This window comes from Engraulis encrasicolus, chromosome 16 (genome assembly GCF_034702125.1).
Source record: "Engraulis encrasicolus isolate BLACKSEA-1 chromosome 16, IST_EnEncr_1.0, whole genome shotgun sequence".
Lineage (NCBI taxonomy): Eukaryota > Metazoa > Chordata > Actinopteri > Clupeiformes > Engraulidae > Engraulis > Engraulis encrasicolus.
In genome coordinates, this window is record NC_085872.1 from 42,245,424 (window position 1) to 42,265,423 (window position 20,000).

At 44.2% G+C, this 20,000-nt stretch overlaps 2 protein-coding genes across 3 annotated transcripts in view; one reads left to right on the forward strand and one right to left on the reverse strand.

Annotated features, from left to right (window-relative positions):
- The window catches only part of LOC134466100 (amyloid beta A4 precursor protein-binding family B member 1-interacting protein-like), a 15,738-nt gene extending 9,552 nt beyond the window's left edge, over window positions 1-6,186 (forward strand). The window contains exons 11-15 of the mRNA XM_063219996.1: window positions 39-149; window positions 4,024-4,122; window positions 4,339-4,453; window positions 4,794-4,873; window positions 5,078-6,186. Of these exons, the coding sequence (XP_063076066.1) occupies window positions 39-149; window positions 4,024-4,122; window positions 4,339-4,453; window positions 4,794-4,873; window positions 5,078-5,188 (516 nt within the window). The 3' untranslated portion in view covers window positions 5,189-6,186. The remainder of the gene's footprint in view (window positions 1-38; window positions 150-4,023; window positions 4,123-4,338; window positions 4,454-4,793; window positions 4,874-5,077) is intronic.
- The window catches only part of abi1b (abl-interactor 1b), a 19,930-nt gene continuing 6,029 nt past the window's right edge, over window positions 6,100-20,000 (reverse strand). The window contains exons 3-10 of one of the 2 annotated variants that reach the window (XM_063219663.1): window positions 18,568-18,744; window positions 15,277-15,383; window positions 14,239-14,379; window positions 12,891-12,994; window positions 12,307-12,519; window positions 11,163-11,252; window positions 10,617-10,802; window positions 6,100-8,429 (exon numbers count right to left, since the gene is read on the reverse strand). In XM_063219663.1, the coding sequence (XP_063075733.1) occupies window positions 8,254-8,429; window positions 10,617-10,802; window positions 11,163-11,252; window positions 12,307-12,519; window positions 12,891-12,994; window positions 14,239-14,379; window positions 15,277-15,383; window positions 18,568-18,744 (1,194 nt within the window). In that variant the 3' untranslated portion in view covers window positions 6,100-8,253. The remainder of the gene's footprint in view (window positions 8,430-10,616; window positions 10,803-11,162; window positions 11,253-12,306; window positions 12,520-12,890; window positions 12,995-14,238; window positions 14,380-15,276; window positions 15,384-18,567; window positions 18,745-20,000) is intronic. The other variant, XM_063219664.1, reaches the window with a different exon arrangement.

Below are 20,000 nucleotides of genomic sequence, written 5' to 3' on the forward strand. Positions count from 1 at the left end.
TGTGTACTACTCAACATATATGTCAATTTCTTTGGCAGCTGTCCAGTGACCTGGCGTGCTTTATTCAATTCGAGCAAGTAGATGTCTACTACAGTCACGATTACAAGCACAAGTATCGAGCCCCCACCAATTTTTGCTTCGTCCTTAAGGTAAGCCTGCACAACACTGGCAAGCCCTGGGGCCTGGGGCCTGGTGCCCTCCTCATGCTATCTCCACACTGTGCTCCTTGTCGGCCTACACATTAGCCTGGTTTTACCAGACCACATTAATTAATTACTTTTTAATTCATTTTTGGTCTGGGTCCTCGATACCCTGGAGCGCTTAGGTGGGAGGAGTGAGCTCAGCTCTGGTTTGAAATGAGTCGACCTGCTCTGACCAATCACGGACAGTTGACGTTCATGACGTATGTTATTATGTGCCGAAGAGCGTCGCTTATTGGCCGTCCATCTGGTAGCTGACTAAATCCTCCCAAGAGAAGTGTAATTAGGCCATTTGCGAATTATGAAGTAATTCAATATGAATGGTCTGGCCTGTCGGGCTACCTACAGATGGGCCAATGTAGAATGTGTAGATAGCCTATGCAGAGTTATATAAAGTATAAGTAGAAGTACTCTAATGTAAATGTAATTACAACACTAGTGGTATGGTATTACATGGTTTCAACATCGTAATACCATACTACCAGTGTTGTAATTACATTTGCAAGAGTACTGCTACTTCTACTTCTACTTTATACAACTCTGAGTCTAGGTGTCCAAAATGAGAAGGTAGCCACCTGCTGCCTGGCTGGCTTCAATCTACAAGTCATAAATCTTAATAGGCATCAAGGCACTGGCTAAAAATGTTGTGAATGACCTTGCTGGATAGCAACAGCATAGCATTTCCATGACACTACATTCAGCAGGCTTCATAACTCAAAAGAGATGTGGATCTCAAAGGCGTCATGAAGCATAGCCTATTGTACCTAAGCCATCTTTACAAATTACCAACTTGAAAGGCACTTAGACACAGGTATATGCAGGAGGAATCATGGGTGTGGTAGGGGCTCAAATATATAGAGAACAGAAACCAGATTTGCAAACAACATCTTAACTACAATTACAGCTGAGTATGAAATACTAATACCAGGAAGGGCAACACGACTTAATGCCAGTATGCTGGTTTGAATGACAATGCTGATGATGTATGGTACAATATCAAAAGATTGCTCTTAAATGTAACACTCAGAATGTGATCATGGAGGCTTGAAACAAAATAAAGATCTCCGGTAGCAAAATCCAATTCAACATGAATGAACCCCAACATCTCCAATGAATGAACCCCAACCCACATTATCTTTCTGCAATAATTATCTTGGTAGATATCAACACATATCACAGTAATTCCTTGCAAAGACACACAAATGCAAAAATAAAATGTGCCAAATATTTGATGGCAGAAATGACATGGTTTTACTCTACGTTTACCTGTCTTGAAGCCTTGAATCAAAAGAATGCTTCCATAAAAAGATCAGAATTTTCTCAGTTTCAAAGACAGTGACTCCAGGTTTTAGTGGAGCATATAGCATAGAGCAGACCTATTCAAATGGCAGGCCAGGGGCCAGATGCAGGTTCTGGCCCCCCACAAGGTCATAACAAAATGAAAACAAATGTGTGCTATCTGTGGCCATGCATCATTTGCGACCACAAACATTTCAGGTTGAGGATATCTCTCCTATGTATTCACAGTGAAATCTTATCTAAAAGAGTCTGATAAATAGAGAAGACTATCCTAAGGCTACTAAGAAATAGAGAAGCGAATATCTGTTCTCTCTGGAAAGCTATCCACTTTTTTGCTCCCTTACCTCGGACACCGTGCTGCTCGCAGTTATACAGATTCTATGTTTGGCCCCTTTAATGGAAGGAATTTGAAAAAGCTGTCCCTTAGTGACTTTTAATTGAATACCTCTGGCATAGAGTGTTAAAAGAGAGAATCAAAGATCTTTGATGTTAGCATGCGGCTGATGTTGGGGGGGTTTAAAGGGACGAGAATTGCACGCCACTTGAGAGATAATTCCACACCTGTCTAAGCAATACACCAGTCACAGAGATGTTTCCATCGCCCGGTGTAAAAAAAGACGGGGAACGGCCTTTCAAATAAAATGATTAACTCCCAGAGTGAAAAAGCAAGCACTCCGGATCCGGCGAAAACCACAATTTTCCTCAGATGTTCAGAAAGCAGCACCTCCACCCCTTCAGTCAGGGTTTATGAGGGCACTTCTGATCTGCAAGAAGGCCATCTGGAGTTGAATTTAAACTACTTCAGTTTTTACTGCGAGTTGCCACCCTGAAAAATAGAGGGTAGAGAAAGATCGTGATAAAAGATAGTAGAGTAAATGTGTTAAGAGTTAAATGTGTGTGTGTGTGTGTGTGTGTGTGTGTGTGTGTGTGTGTGTGTGTGTGTGTGTGTGTGTGTGTGTGTGTGTGTGTGTGTGTGTGTGTGAGAGAGAGAGAGAGAGAGAGAGAGAGAGAGAGAGAGAGAGAGAGAGAGAGAGAGAGAGAGAGAGAGAGAGAGAGAGAGAGAGAGAGGGAGAGAGAGAATATGGTCTGGCTAAGGGGGGGCACCTTCAACACATCTGACACAGTGGTTTTCATTTACTGGGGGCAGAAGGGATGGTTAGGAAACGGCAGCTGGTTCTAGTTGCAGAGTAGAGTAGAGAGGGCCTTTTTGGGTGAGCACTGCAGTTAAACACATGCTCAAATAACCCCCGTCTCCACACATCCACACAGGCCTTTTCACTTTTCTTCCCTTAATGGGGAAGTGAATCTACTCTCATGGCAGTTCACGCCAGACAAACACACTGACACGACGCCAGAGATAAATGTCAGACCAAAACTGAACTGCTCCACTATACAACCACTCCAGCACCCACACAACCCTTTTCTCAGTTAGGCCAACAAAGCAGCTGAGGCGTTCATTTTACCCCCCTCCCACCCCTGTTGGTGTCAAACATTTCACTCTGACCCATAAACATTGTTCATGATACTCACAGTCTTGTGGCTGAGGCTGACGTGCCCCACATTGGACTAGAGACAGACTGCGAAACAGCTTTCAGATGTTCAGGTAGTCTTGCAAGGAAGAGTGTGTGCATTCCAATATGCACACGACACTCCCGTCCTCCACTTGTGCTTGAGGCCTCTCCCTGCCTCCTGTCCCTGCCTTCGTGGAGAAAACAATAAACTTGTGGGGGACTGTTTTTCATTCATCATCCTGATTGCAAATGAGGAAATGACATTAGAATTGTGCTTTTGCAAGAGTTTGAATTAATTTTCTGTCGTCAGTAACGTCATAATGAGGTCACAAGCAGGCAAGTGAGCAAGGGAGGACTGAAGTCTGCAAATTGGAATGCACCCATTGTGTGCAGCTAGCTGCTCAGTACACAGCAAGTGGTCTCGTTTCAGGGACTGATTTTTCCATGCCACTACACTGCCATCTGCTGGCTACAGAGCAGCATACACTCTTGGTCCTTGGGCAGTAGAGGCGTCTGGCTGTCAGCAGCACGTCTCTCATTGTAAGGAAAACTACCATTAGGCCCCAGCAGCTCCATGTTTGACAGGGCCAAGTGGACAAGTAGATACAAGCAGCGCACCACCGTCTCATGCCTTGGCAGAGAATGATATGATGCTTTTCCACAGACAAACCTCTTTTTGTTACATGTTAAGACAAACACAACACACATAATTTCCGTTGTGGATATTTCCACTGAGGGTTGACAATGTCAAAATCTAAAATGAACTTGACTCAGCTGTCCATATATTCTCCTATATACATCAATATATACAACAAATGCCAAACACTTCAAGGTCCAATGAGTAAGATATCCCCATGGCTGAGAAGTCATACTTCCCACAGGCCTACCGCTGTTGTGAGTTTACCATGCCAGAGAGAAGAGACATTTTTGAACCATAATATACTGAATGTGCCATAGCCTATATGTTCCCCTACAATCATCTGTGACTGACCCTCTGACCTGTATTCCTTCAGCATCCGCAGATCCAGAAGGAATCCGACTACATCCGCATACTCTGCTGTGATGACGAGCACAGCCTGGGTCTGTGGGTGACCTCCATCAGAGTTGCCAAGGTGAGCCTTATCATAACTGTACAGCCAACATAGCAGCATATAGTGTCACGTAACCCTCTCAACTCCTTCAACCCCCGTCACCTTGCAAGCAGACAGTAAAAAGCTGCAATGGTGCTGCGGTAACGTGCCACAGAGAGCTGATGTGTGGAGCCTATAAAAAGTGATGAAGCCTTTAAAAAGCCTCCTGTGGTGGTCGCTCTGCTCTCTCTGGTGCAGTATGGTCAGCAGCTGTACAGGAACTACCAGACGGCAGTGCAGAGGGCCTCGCGCTACACTACAGGAAATGGCCAACTGTCACAATTCACCACACCCGGCATTGCTGCTTCTGCAGGTAGGCTAACCATTGAGGAGGAGACATACATAAACATAAACACAACACACACACACACACACACACAGGGCCGCCGACAGCTTTCACTGGGCCCAGGACAAAGTCATCGGAAAGGCCCCCCCATCCAATACATACAATGTAATGAGGACCCAATTCTGGACCCCCTCCGTCCCTGGGCCCGGGACAACAGACCCGTTTATCCGCCCCTGTTGGTTTCCCTGCACACACACAAACACGTGCACACACACAGACACAGACACAGACAGGCAGACGCACCGACACACACTCTCTTGAGTAATTGCAGTATGCTATGGCTAATACTTTTTTTTGCTGTTGACAGTGAAGTCCAGTGGAAACCATGCAGTAACACCTTGTAGCTTACCCGAACACTCTCCTCCCCAGACAAGGGACCAGACACAGGTATTTTAAACACTAAAGCATGTTTGTGCATATTCATCACAGAGAAATGGTTTCAAAAATATAAAGCAGATGATTAAAATTATATGAAAACAGCTTGATATTTGGTTTCACAATAGCAAAGAAAACAATGTTTATCCTGGGAATACCATGAAAGTGGTCATCACAACATCCAAAAACGTCTGTTGTTCAATGTTCTTAAAACAGAGTCAAGGCCCTGGCCAAGCGGAATACTTGGAGGAGGATGGCCTCGATGAGCCACCACCTGACTTTGTGCCTCCATCACCCCCAAGGCAGCACTCCAAATCAAGCCTGTAAAACACCTCCCTCCACCCAGCCAGCCAGTATACGTCATGGGTGATGTAGAGCACCATGCCAGACCACATCAGACTGAACATCAATTACAATGCCATGCTGCTGCACCCTGCTGGTGGGAAGTGGCTCCCACAAATCAACATGGCTTCCAGAGGAGCCCAGAGACACAGAGGCGATTCTAGTGTCAGTGGAGGCCCCAAGCAAAAAACCAAAGGACCAAAAGCAAAGGACTGAACATTTGAAAAAAAAAAGCCATTTAAAAAAGTTGAGCTGTTGTTAACCATCTAGTGGCTTGGGGGCCCTAAGCGGCTGCCTGCCTAGTCTGGTGACAGGATATGCCTCTGCAGAGACACAACCTGAAGACAAGGAGAGAGAGTGGGCAACCTTGGCTTCTGAAGCCTATATCCAGAGCCACATATCCCAAAAGACCTAATTTTACTTGTCTAATGTCCCTATTTGGACAAGTCGGAAGCAGAACATGTTACAAATGTGGACATTCAGAATGCAGGCTGCCCATCACTGGAGACGGAAATGGCAGTATATGGACTCCATATTCTTTCAACTGTTCCATCAAACACCTAGCCTGGTTCTCATGCAGATGGATGTATCTCATCCGCTCACGAAGTCGAGCGAAAATGCGTGAATGATCTGCGTGAGAACCAGGCTAGCAAACACCAGGTTTCATTGTTAAAATGTTAACACTGAATTATAGAAACACCTTCATTTATTTATTAATCTACTTTTAAGTGAGTTGCAGTAACAAGAACGGAAACATTCTGCAACCCAATTCATGTCGTCTTTCTTTGTGCTCATAATAAATAAGATAATGACTATATTATATAATAATTATATTAACTATAGTGGGAAATGCCAACCCTCATGATGATGCATGATGAAAGACACGTACAAACAAAGACATGTACAGGGAAGCTATTTATTATAAAAAGGACTGTACATTAATTGAGAAAACATATAATATATACATATGAATACGTAATGAAGAGGCATTCTTTTCTGGAATTTAATGTCACTTTCCACATTTTTTGTAATGTCGCAAAGAACTCAAAACTCAAGGCCTTGAAACATTTACCACAGTGATTGACACCCATACAATTCCTCATGAGTTGCAGTCTCAGAAATCCCTTGCAAAAATAAATAAATACCATTTGGGAATGCACATGACTGTCCATCCATCAACAGCAGTTTGACACACACATACACACATACACACACACACACATTACAAAAACTGAACGCTCAGTCAGGATATTTTCTCTCACACAAAAGTATACAATTACATATTAAGTCTACAAAACGTTAAAGACTAATTTAAAAGAAATCACCTTTTTGTTACAAAATAAAATGAAAAAAAAAGTATGTGCAATTTGACAACATCTTGCCATAAACACGATTAGGAACAACTAAGAATGTTCCCGAATAATCAGTGCACATCAAAGAAAAATAATATTTATATACTTTTAAGGCCTAATTTAACAACATGCATAATTCAGAAAACAATTACTTTCCTTGGTCATGGCATCACATTTGTACATCCAAACCATCCCCATGTGCTTAAGTCCTCTGACCTCCTCAGCCACTGACACGTTATGAAAGTGCTGAGAGGAGGAACAGGTATGAAATGTGATGGCATGCTTCTTCACTCTATCCAAATGGCACAAAGTGGTCTACTGTGTCTCTGAGTCATGACGTCCATTTACAGACAACAGAGGAAGCCCTCCTGCTCCTGTCATGGCAGCCATTTTCAGAGAAAGCAAAGTGGTGTGATGGTCCTGTTCAACCCCTCCCACTGATTCGCATACATACACACTGTACATACACGTGCATACACATTTGGCAACATACATGCTCACACCAGACCTCCATCTCTCTATTACTCTCTTGCATGCGCCCACGCACACACACACACACACACACACACACACACACACACACACACACACACACACACACAGTCAATGGAGACAACAGTGGGAGCTTTCCAAGATTACACACTGCATGAAAGTAAGATAGCAGAAACAGTGAGTCTCACAGCTGAGGTATCTGTATGGCATGTGAATATACTGTACAGAGTTGTCTTAAATGGTGTATTCCCTCAGCTAGACCCTTCTTCCTTCATATGAAGCGGTCAAACGAGGCGGAGGGGCTGTCTCACCGTCCTCATTAACATGTCTAGGACAACTGGCTGTGTAAACAAGATGAAAGGGTTATCCTGCCGTCTGAAATGCCACAGCCATGCTTGATCAGTGCAGTCGGGCAGCCTCACATGAAGGCTAGCCAACTGACAACTGCCTGTCTCTGCGAGCAGGAACCTTAATAAAAGGCAGTACAAACCGAATTAGCTCTTTAACAAGCCCTCCCTGGCTTTCTGCTCCACCTGATCTGGACTGAGTCACCCACGGTGACCTGCCGCAATCACAAACCGGTCAGGGAGAAAATAGTCTGGCATTCAAAACCCAAGTGAAAAAATAGAGCAGTAACAGGGGTACATAGAAAAAGGCTACAAATTCAAATCAATTCACTCTTCATTGTTGTTTGGCAAGGCTCAAAAATATCAAGCAATGACATTCAAAAGACATTCTGCACAAATGTTAATGACACAGGAAAATGTCTGTACAAAACCTGGATAAAATTAATATAGTATATATATTAAAAAAAACATCATAACAATAATAATAATGAAAAGAAACAAAAGACATGTTGACAACTCACGTAGACTGGTCAGGACACTGACATATACAAACACACGCCAAAACACTACTGACCACCTACAAGCTGCATCTCACGTTACTGTACATACAAAACATACAACAAAAAGCGCTAACCAGGAATATACTAATTATTATTAATATTGTAACTTGTTTTACCGTCAATAACAACTTAACAATACCTGCACACCTTCTGTTCCCCGTGTGCACAATTTTATGTTATGGTTTGTGTGTTTTCAATAAAATAACAGAGAGTAACAAACATTCTTCACTAGCCAAATGCACTTTGAAACATTTGTTCATGATTGACAGGTGTTCGCTCTGTCCCCTCCTTCCCACCTCCTAGTCTGCGTAGTGCATGATCGACTCCACGTAGTTGCCAGGAAACAGGCCTGTGACCCCGTTGCACACGCCCTCGAACCAGCCGTCATCGTTCTTCTTGATGATGTAGATGATGGCCCCTTCCATGAATGACAGCTCGTCATCCTTGTCCTTTGAGTAGTCGTAAATAGCAACCACTGCAGGAGGGCAGAGAGAGAGAGAGAGAGAGAGAGAGAGAGAGAGAGAGAGAGAGAGAGAGAGAGAGAGGGAGGGAGAGAGAGAGAAGGAGAAGGAATGTCATGGTGACTGCGCGAGACACTCACCATTTCCTAATGTCAAGTGTTCTAGCCTTGGTAGTGCATGAAATGCCCACTGATTATATACTCTTTGGTGAACTCTGCGGAGTATCCAATCACTAAGCGTTTCACCCACTACCAAGGCAACACTTGACATTGGGAAATGGTTATTTTGTTACACTAACCCAAGTAAACAAGTCCGACAGGCGGACAACAGATGCGTCCGTCTATGCCCGTTCTGAACCTTTTTTGCCCAAACGCCCCCTTGGCCTCCTCATAACCTGTCAAGGCAATTTATCAATAAGCCTACCATGTACTGTATAAGCCTGGATTTGAAAAAGTACCATAGGATTTCAACAGTGTTGGGCAAGTTACTGAAAAACTGTAATGCATTGCTGATTACATGTTACTGTCTTTTCAAAATAATCCCTTACACTACATTTAGCAATGTGGGGACCTAAGGCGAATTTAGGTTAGGGGGGCCATCGGTCCATCCCATCTCACATTTTTTTTAACATAAAATCTCTATTTTTGTTAGGCTATTTTTTTTTTTAAATCACGATTTTTTTTTTTTTTTTTTTAAATAATTACAAACATAAAAAACAGGCAAACATTACAACCCTTTCTGGACAGATTTCAATGAATAGGCTATTTGCAATTTTGCATAGGCCTACATTAAATAAACTAAAATGTGAAATTCTCTTTTCACTTTAATATGAGAGCAGTTATGTCCCCCCCTCACTGAAGTGTTATTTCATGTGTGTGCATGATGCTGTCACCTATTTGAAGTGACGTTGATGTTGGATTTCATGGAATACTTTTAAATGCCGCTTTGGGAAGAAAACAGAGTAGGCGACAGGTGAACTGTATTTCTGTCAAAACAGTGGTTTGCAGGCGTTTGCGTTTTCACGTGGATATTGTCTTCGTGGACCGTAACAGACAAACCGCAAGTTCCATAAACTAATCAATGAGACATTGGCTACGTGTACATGATGTTTTTAAGTCCGATTTAATAAATGCGATTTAAATAGATCGGATTAAGAGTTATTTTGCGATGTGTATACATGGCACTTTCACTTAAATGCGATTAAACGTCTGGGGAAAATAAAGCATTGCGATTGGACTGAGGACGCACGTGCTGAGCGAGCCAAATAAGGCACGGGGGCGTGGTCCAATGCCACCGAGATGCAGGTCATCTTCCCCACGAAAATCATTGCCTCAGGCGGACTGAAATCACAACATTTCCCCCTTTCTCCCTGGATCATTTACAATGCTACATTAGCTACCCTGTTAGCATAGAAAAACGAGTGGTAAAATGGTAATGTGGAGTAACTTTGTTGTGCTTCATTACTTCGTGGGGCACTTTTACATCAATATATGGAAGCCACAACATTTATAGTCGCTTAGGGACTTTAAATTAAGCAAAACTTTCATGTGAAAATCAACAGGAAGTGCCGCCATGTTTTTCTCACTGGCAAAGAGCACGGTCTCTTGGCCATAGATGTGTACATAGGAAACGCTATCTGCAAATGTCTCATGCCTTCCTATTTCATGGCACACATGGATGGAATATGCATACAGACTTCTGTGCTTCTGCAGTTGTGTCAGATAATGCAATCAATCAGCTGCGTAGCCGGTTTGCTAACCATTATGGTAGACGTTTTGGTTTGCACGCATGAGCTCCAGGCCAAAACTGAGCTCTGCCACTCCACTGAGCGACTGCCACCTTGTGGACACAAGAGGGAATCACAAGAGGGAATCACAATTCAGAAACTCATCACGGGAGGGCGGACGGACGGACGGAGGGACGGACGGACGGACGGACACCAAAGCCTCTTATAGAGATGCGTGGGACGCATCTAAAAAATGGTCTCAACAAGTATTTGGAAAACGAAGTCATCCTCGTTTTTTTTCCCATTTTGATATTTATGACATAATTGATGAAAATATTCTTCAGGATGTGTGAGTAGGTTGTGTGATCAAATTAAACCATAGTAGCTACGCCTTATCCTGATGGCACAGCTCGTTTGGATTTCAAATGACGATTTACTGTAGTTTGTGGATTTCTTGAGTAAGGGAATAACGCACCTTTCTCCAGGTAAGTTTTGGGGGCCCAGTGCGGGTCGCCGTCAGCGTAGGGGTCACTATAGTGCACCACTGAAGCGTCCTCATCCTCATAGTCCACTGGCGGCGGAGGGGGTGGGGGGTGAGCCTCCTCCGACATAATACTGTCCTCAGGCAGCGGGGGTGGGGGTGGGGATGGACTGTCGGTAACTGCAGAGGAAACGGAATGTAATGCATGTAAATGTTCACATTGGCGAGCCAGCCAGGAGGGAAGAGCTGTCCAACAAGAGATTGTGGTGAGTAAATCATGCAATGTTCTGAACCACAAGGGAACATTAAGTAAATGAGATTTTACTGTACAGTAATGCATGTGGTTTTCTTCGTCAGCAGTATAACGTCTTCCATTTCAAAGTATGCTAAATCATCGCAACACTTCAACAATACGTCTCCTGCCAAAGCAAGGCATGTTTCGCCAGAAAAGCGGTTAAGAGGCAAGCCTATATAAGGTTATTGAAGGGGTGACAATGGCTGGTGTTGGGTTGGGAAGCCAAGAGAGAAACCAACACTTACTGTTCTCCTGCACCCGGGCCACAAAGCCCGTTAGTGGGATCTGGGGGGTGAGCTGCACCATGGGAGGAGGCGGCGGGGGAACCGCAGTCACTGGAGGTGGCAGCAGAGCCCCAGACAGGCCGACAGGTGAGCAGATATGGAGACACATAAAGCAGGTGCACAAATAGACAGACAGATAGACAGACAGACAGGTAGGCAGACATATGAGCACAGAGCAATAGCAATAAGAGACATACAGGTAGCAGCACAGACACAAATGGTGCAAACGTGAACAGTGCATCCGTCAGAAGCAGTGGGCAAGACAGGAGAACAAGAGTGAATGAACAAGAGTGACGGGTAGCATGTGAGGGAAAGAGACAGTTGCTAATCAGAGCATGATGAGGTATAACGGCATTGGTGCATTTCTCAAAGCCTTAGTTGCTAACTGCATTAGCTACTTTGTTGTTTGCAATGAAATTTCCCATTGGCAACTACGCAAGTTGCTAACTGGCTAACAACTATGCTTTCGAGAAATGCACCCCAGAACAGCAAGAGTGGTCTGACACAGTTATGCACTCATCCCCAAGTATGCAGTTGCAAATTAGTAAGTCAATGTGTGGCCCCTGAACACTGAATAACACTGAATGTAACACTGAGTGAGTACACAGAATGCAATCTGTAAACCAACTCCCAAGATTGACACATCATTTTCATAATAAACTCTACATTTGTGTAATGATTCCGCTGAAACATTTCTCTTTCCACATAAGGGAAGCATACAGATATGCAAGTGTGTGGCTGGCGGAACACAGACCATTAAGCATTAGTCAGGAAATAATTTACCATGACCAGTTAAGCTAATGCACGAATTAATCTTTTGCTGTGCATTCACAATTTGTGTGCTGCACTTTTCCTTGCGTTTGTGTCGGATTCATACTACCCGGGCTCTGAGCGAATAAACGCGTTTGCTGTGTGGTGCATTCTATACTGCCTATGTCTATACTGTCTATGTCCATACCTAAAGTACTGTATGGCTATGTCTGCATGGGAAAGTAAGAAACGTAATATCGAATTCTTTGTATGACCAGTCCATGGCAAGAAATTGACAATAAAACCGATTTGACTTGACTTGATTCGCCACTTGAAATGGCTTCAGATACGCTACCTGAGCTCTGGGTGTAGGTCGGCCCCCCGTTGACGTGGGCCTGCGGGGCGGCGGTGAACTGCGAGGAGGAGACGGACGGCGCCCGGCGGTACGTGCCCGTGGCAGACACCATGGAGGCCGAAGACGAGGCCTGGCGAGAGACCTGGCGGGAGATGGTGCCGAACTGGGACATGGGCACGGGGCCGAGGCCTGGCCCCTGGGGAACAGTCGACGCTGAGCAGAGAGGAAGGACACATGGGAGCATGAGGGCAGAGGTCAAGAAGGACAAAAACAAAATGTAAGAAAACTAGAAGTGTGCATAATGTGTGCAAGTGACTGTGTGTGTGTGTGTGTGTGTGTGTGTGTGTGTGTGTGTGTGTGTGTGTGTGTGTGTGTGTGTTTGTGTGTGAGAGAGAGAGAGAGAGAGAGAGAGAGAGAGAGAGAGAGAGAGAGAGAGAGAGAGAGAGAGAGAGAGAGAGACAGACAGACAGACAGACAGACAGAGGTAGAGACAGAGAGACAGAGACAGAGAGACAGAAAGACTGTGGCATAAATGGTGTGGCAGTGTGCAGTGCAATACTGTGACGGTGTGGAGTGCAATGTACCTGATGCCAGGCTGGTGGGTGGTGATGGAGTGGGCACAGCCAGAGGAATCCCTATTCCGCTGTTGCCACTGTTCTCTCGCCCACCACTGCCCCCGCTGCTGCCACTGTAAACAAGCCCAACATCATGACGGGTGAGACAGGGGAAGTTCAATACTAGCAGTCAGAACGTTAAAGTGTAGCTTGCAGGTTAAACGTCACTAAATCTCATTTTAAGAATGTCAATACAGTGCAACAATTTGAAGATGTTTGTGAGATATGTAAAAAACCCGAATTATTGCATAAACAATATTTTTCACATATATGTTTCAAACAACTGCCAACATCTTAAGTAAATTACACTTAAAGTAATACTGCACCAAAGCTTTGTACTAGGACACACTTCTAACCGTGAATATGGGTCAGGGAGAGACATACATTAACCATGCAAATAACTCATATTCCATCTCAGTAAAATGTGCCATTAAAACAGTCTCTGCAGTATTATAATTATAACCTTACAATAATAACAACCTTTCACAAAGCCTATAACGTAAACAGTTGTTTTCCACAAACACCTACACAGTCAGATTCTGAACATAGCTGAGGCACTTGCAATTCCTATGGGCGCTGTTACAAACTTTATGATGTTTTGTTGAAGCGTTATTTCATTCCAACAAGCGAGCATGAGAGAGAGACGCCCCTTTTACATCACCACAGGGGTATTTGGGAGGAGCCAGCGCTCCCCAGACCCCTTGCCGACACTTGAGAATGATGTGTGCTGTCTGCCAAAACGGGCCCCCTCCACCCAGCACGGACCCCCTCCACCCAGCACGTCACCAGCTACAGTCGTCAGTGCGTTCAGCATGAGGGGACCCAGCATGCTTAGTTTGGGGCCGTTACGCAACTCTAATCTCTCCCAAATGGTTTTGGCCATGCTTATTGCAGGATTACTGTAAAAGAGTATCTTCGTAGTGTGTTCTGTGTTCACAGAATCACGTAGCATAACTGCATTTCTATGAGGGTGTAAGAGGGTGTTTATGCTTCTATTTTCCTGCTCTGGTTTGTGTGTGTGTGTGTGTGTGTGTGTGTGTGTGTGTGTGTGTGTGTGTGTGTGTGTGTGTGTGTGTGCGTGCGCGCGCACGCACGTGTGTATGTGTGTGTGAGCATGCGCGTGCGTACATGCCTGTGTGTGCGTAAATGTGAGTGTGTGTGTGTGTGTGTGTGTGTGTGTGTGTGTGTGTGTGTGTGTGTGTGTGTGTGTGTGTGTGTGTGTGTGTGTGTGTGTGTGTGTGTCAATTGCACATGTGTGTGTGTGTGTGTGAGAAAGAGAGTGTGTGCATGTGAGTGCAGTGCAGGGAGGCTACTGTACCTGTGTGTCCTGGGCCTCTGGTTGACAGAGGCGGTGCGGCCTGGGCTGTTCTGGCTGCCAAGCCTGGCGGGGCTGGTCATGTAGTCATTAGGCACCACAGGTGGCTTCACCGGCTCCAAGGTCTTGTACGGGGTATTCCTCCTACCAGGCCATATAGAAAGAGTGTCAAGGAACACAGTCTAGGGGTGGGTGTCGTTGCAAAAATGTCATATCACGATCTTTTCAAATAAAACCTTGATTTTGATTTTTTTTATCACGATCTAATATCGAAAAAACTAAAACAAAAAAACAGGCATTTTATATACTTGCCATTTGTAATTAGCAATTCATTAAATGTAAACACATTGATGACACTCTCATAAAGTGCACAATTGGAATACAATAATGTAAAGAATAAAAGTGAAGCCAACAACACTACGTAAGTAGACATCACTCTGATACTGAGAGTAACCACCCTCACTGCAACACGATCTATACGATGGAAGATTCGAGATGATCTTGTACTTGATTTCGCAATTCACGATTTAATATCTTCATATCGCCCACCCTAACACAGTCTGATACTCAATTATAACACCAAATACTGCACATGTGTAACATTACAGCTTTATGTTGTGGCATTTAAGCCTTCAGTTTATGTCTGGGCTTGTGATGTGCAGTGCTGTACTGATAGAATCAACAGTTAGTTGTACTGAAACACACCAAGAATAGAAATGAACACAACCGATAACAGAAACATAACTTGGTGTGTGTGTGTGTGTGTGTGTGTGTGTGTGTGTGTGTGTGTGTGTGTGTGTGTGTGTGTGTGTGTGTGTGTGTGTGTGTGTGTGGTGTGTGTGTGTGTGGCGGTGTGCTGCTGGTGATACTGAAACAAACCCATAATACAAATGCAATAATAGAAACGAAGCTCGCCGTGTCTCTGGTGTTTCAGCAGCTTGTGAGCCAAGCTCTTCTTTCCGCCTCTGCATGCATCGCAAAAACAGTCAAGTCACACACACCATACTGTACTGTAGGAGCTGAAATGTCCTATATGCCTACCCAAGGGTTCCCCGGCCTGCCATTGGTGGACTCGGAGGCTTCTGTGTGGGTGGATTTGTCCTTGATAAGGTCCCGCCTCCCCTGGCTGGCTGGTTGTTGCCATGTTGCTACAGTCACATAAACAAAAACATGTATGTTGTGTTAGCACATGTTCCATTTGCTTCATACTGTATGTCCACATTGTAGATAACAGAGAGGCTGAGAATACTACACACATCCATTATGTTTGCAAAATGAATAGACACAACATGAAGCCTGATGATTTATCGTTTCTGAAAGTTAAAATGCAACACAGAAACCAAGGAAATAAACACTTCTACCTAATACCATGGAAACATCTGGCTATTGGTCATTCTGAGCATTATAATTCATTCAGCATGAGGAACAACGTGACATAATGCACTTACCTTGGCTTTAAGCCACTGAGTGAAAGCAGCAAGAGAAGGGAAACAAAGCAAGTTATAGAACTGAGCAGACAGTCTGGGTAGAAGTGCCTCACTCACTATTAAGATAACAATGCTTACATACGAAATAAATAAAGACAGCTAAAGAATGGAGATGAAAGGATGTGTAGTGACTTACGAGCAAACACTATTATGCTCAATAATTAGATATTTTGAATATGCTGAGAAGCATGGTCTATTGATTCGATCACATGATAAGAGTTGGCAGTCCATCAAGCGGAACTAGCACTGCACTGACTGACTGCTTTGTCAAATCTGGCAGCAAACTGTGATGCTTTTATAGAAAAATGTTGGCCGTCAGTCAAGACCATTCAATGACTGAGTGTAATGGAGGATAGCGGAGCACCCAACACCTGCTGGGAGGAGGCCTACATTTAAGGAGCGGAGCAAAGACCATTATGAAAGCCATATTTTAATGCAGTGATTCTCAAAGTGTGGTCCGGGGACCACTAGTGGTCCGCGACAGAGCTCAGGTGGTCCGCGAGGGGATTGCTACTTGTCCAAAGAGAAGCTAGAAGTAAGCTATATTCATGACATTATTGCAAAGCTAAATATAGCTAGAGTCATATTTTCACCAAAATAACACATGCATAACAGTGCATGTAAATGTGAATTACTTTGAAAAAAATAAGGGCCTGTAAATGTGAATTACTTTGAAAAAAATAAGGGATCTGCATTGAAATTAGCACCGGTCAACTGTCAATCCAGTTGACAGGTGGTCCCTGAACATTTTTGGGGGCACAAAGTGGTCCTCGGTCAGAAAAAGTTTGAGAAACGCTGTTTTAATGGCATTTGTATGTCCACTTCCTTATCCTTTTGTAGTGCACACCTATTTCTCAACACAGAGGCATCTTAGATATTACATGTTTGTGAAAATGAATTATTGGAATTATTGGGTTTTTTTTTTTCAAATTTATTTAGACAGGACAGTGGAGAGTGGGACAGGAAATGAGTGGTAGAGAGAGACAGGGAAGGATCAGCAAATGATCCAGGTCGGGAATCGAACCCAAGTCGCTAGCGTAGCAGTCCAGTGCTAAGCCACGGCTGGGCGGGAGATATATTTTTTGAAAGACCAGACTTGGAAACTGGAAGGGGTCAACCCCCATGACGTGATGTGGTGGTTAGTCTTCTGGAGCATTCTGGCTGGCCAATCCAATTCATTAGGAACCTGCCGGCTGCTTCCAGGCCTGTCAGTCAGGCGGGGGAAGAGGCCCCCACGTGAAGGAGGCCATGCAAGGAATACTGACCGGAGGAGTAAAATGACTCATCTGATGAACATCAAGTCAAAGACCTCAATAACATCTCCATGGTAGAGGCCCCCAGGAGAGATACACGCAGATGCAGCCAAGGGGAAATGGGCCCAGTTTTGATGCCACACCAGAGACGTTCTAAATGCAAGAATAGAGAATCTTTGGCCACACTACATGCATTATTATTATTACCCACATAAAATAATGGTTGAGGCCAGAGCTGTATTTTCACACCACACCCAAGTCTTTTTGTAGGCATGAAATAGGGAAATCGATGGGGGGAGCACATGGATGGATGGAAGGGGGGAGAGAGAGAGAGAGAGAGAGAAAAAGAGAAAGAGAAAGCGAAAGAGAAAGAGAGAGAGAAAGAAAAAGAGAAAAAGAACGAGAGAGAGAGAGAGAGAGAGAGATATTCTCATCCCCTTTTCAACATTGGAAAATATAATGATCAAACATAGGGATCAGAAAAGAAACATAGGGACTTGCTTTTGAAATGAAGGATGTATGATGTAGTAGTGTTGGCCTCACTGGTGGTGTCACAGGGTTCATGTCAATCACATTAATTATTCAACACCTTGTGCTGAAGGGGGAGGGACTTAGGGCTCTCAAATCATCATCCATGAACAAGTAGTTACTGTGTAATCCCCGTCTTTGCATTGACAAGTTCATCTGTTCCCTCTTATCCATGGCAGATAGGAAGTTGATTGGAGGTACATAGATGGTGTTGATAAATCCTTTACAACATGTGTCTTTTGTAGGCATGTGATTAGATACCCTACTATATGATTGACAACATTTAGACATCCGCCCTGCTAAGGTTGAGAACACAGGAAAGTATAGGGTCCTGTGAGAGGAAAAAGAATGATAGCAGCTAGGCAGAGAGATGGGAGAGCAGGAGAGGAAGGGAGGGAGGGGGGAGGGGGGGTATGTTTCCCACAAATCACAAGGGGGGTGGGGGGGTCTTGGCCCAGTTTACTCTCTCTCTCTTTTTGTCGCTCTCTTCTCATGCATTCTCTCTCTCTCTCTCTGTCTCTCTCTCTCTCTCTCTCTCTCTCTGTCTCTCTCTCTATCTCTCTCTCTCTCTCTGCTCTCCATCTGACATTAGAAAGCCAGATAGCGCTCACAATATTGGCCCCAAGTGGGTTCACCAATCCCTGCTTTTTCCAGGTCAAGAATGTGGGGCTCGGAATGCCTAACTAAAACAGTGCAAAGTGGCCACATCTGCTTGTGCCCAAAAACATATGATGTGATGTAACACTTAGCTAGTTAGACCTGGTGTCCTTTACAGCACATTAACATGTTGCCAGTTAAATGACAGACTTAAACACACACACACGCACGCACGCACGCACACACACACACACACACACACACACACACACACACACACACACACACACACACACACACACACACACACACACACACACACACACACACGCGCGCACAAACTCACACACACACACGTGCGCGCGTGCACACGCACACACACAAACGCACACACATATTGCTATTTACCAGCGCTGCACTTAGTAAGTGTAGCCTAGCCTACACTGAAAAGGAAGGAAGACACTTACTTTGACACCGTGGCCAACGTCATCCAGCAGCGTGTAATCAATGGGCTTTCTGATGTACCTCACCGGCCTCTCCATGTTGCCAGGGGCGATGATCTTGTGGGTCCTCGACGTGTTCTTGTTTGTGGTCAGTATTCCGATCTCTCGTCGAGCCACTTTCTCCTTGTGGATATCCACAGTCTGTGTACCACAGCACCAAACACAAGCCATCAGTAAGGAGTTAACAACAAACTCTTAACATCATCTGATGGTTCGGTTAAAAAGCAGCAAAAATGTACTATCTAAAATATTTTAACACTTAACACACCTTACATTTATTTTTTCATTTGCCGTATTAGCTCTAGGTAGGAAGATACAGATGTGGTTACAGCATTTACAGAAGATATTGAGGACACTGATAGCTCCGATGGAAACCACTGTACAAAAGGAAGTTGTTGAAATAGCTGTCGTAATGTTTTATGTACATAGAACAATAAAAAAAGGCAAAACTTCAGCTGATGTGCCTATAACCCAGTTTCCCTCTAATAGACGGCGAATACACACTCACTAAAGGGGTATGCCACTATTTTGGGGCTTAATACAGTGGCTGGGGTTTATAAAGGTGGTAAAGAGTCTTATTTTTCATGTAAGCTGTTGTCTTGTTTTAAGACAAGTTAAAAGAGGGAGCATGTCGCTAAGCTAGTGAAAGTCAATGGATCCGTGTAGCATGTAGCAATGCTACACGGATCCATTGACTTTCACTAGCTTAGCGACATACTCCCTCTCTTAACTTGTCTTAAAGTAAGACAACGCTTCACATGAAAAATAAGACACCTTACCACCTTTATAAACCCCAGCCAACGATTTGAACTGTATTAAGCCCCAAAATAGTGGCATACCCCTTTAAAGCTCAGACCAAATAACCATCATGTAGGCCAGACCTGCCCATGACCTAAATTGCACCCTCGGAGTGACTGGGTCATGCGCTGACCAGTTAACCCGCAGGCAGCTGCCCCCCTTACTGCCAATGGCCAACTTTAACTCAGCTTTCGCGAAATGCAGTTGGCTGCGGCACTTTCTACCTTTTGTCATCTGCTGAAAGTCTGACAATGCACAAAAAACAGCACCCATGAAGACCCATGATACTTGAAACACAGCAGACTTTTACCTCATCAGTATTTAAACAATGTGTCAAGCAGAACCACTGCAGCTGCGGCGCACAGGAAACGGCACTTCGCTGCCTGATTACATTTTTTCCCCAAACAATATAGTGTTTTTCTCAAACCATATAGCGTTTCTAATCTAAGTACTTGTTTCAGGATTCAAAACTAGATTCTGTCCTATGCAACTCTGTTAGCAAGTGTGTAAAAGTGCACCAGCACTCAGACACAGCAAAACACATCATCAATGCAAAATTTCTACAGACACACAAATGATGTTCATGGGAGACGACCCAG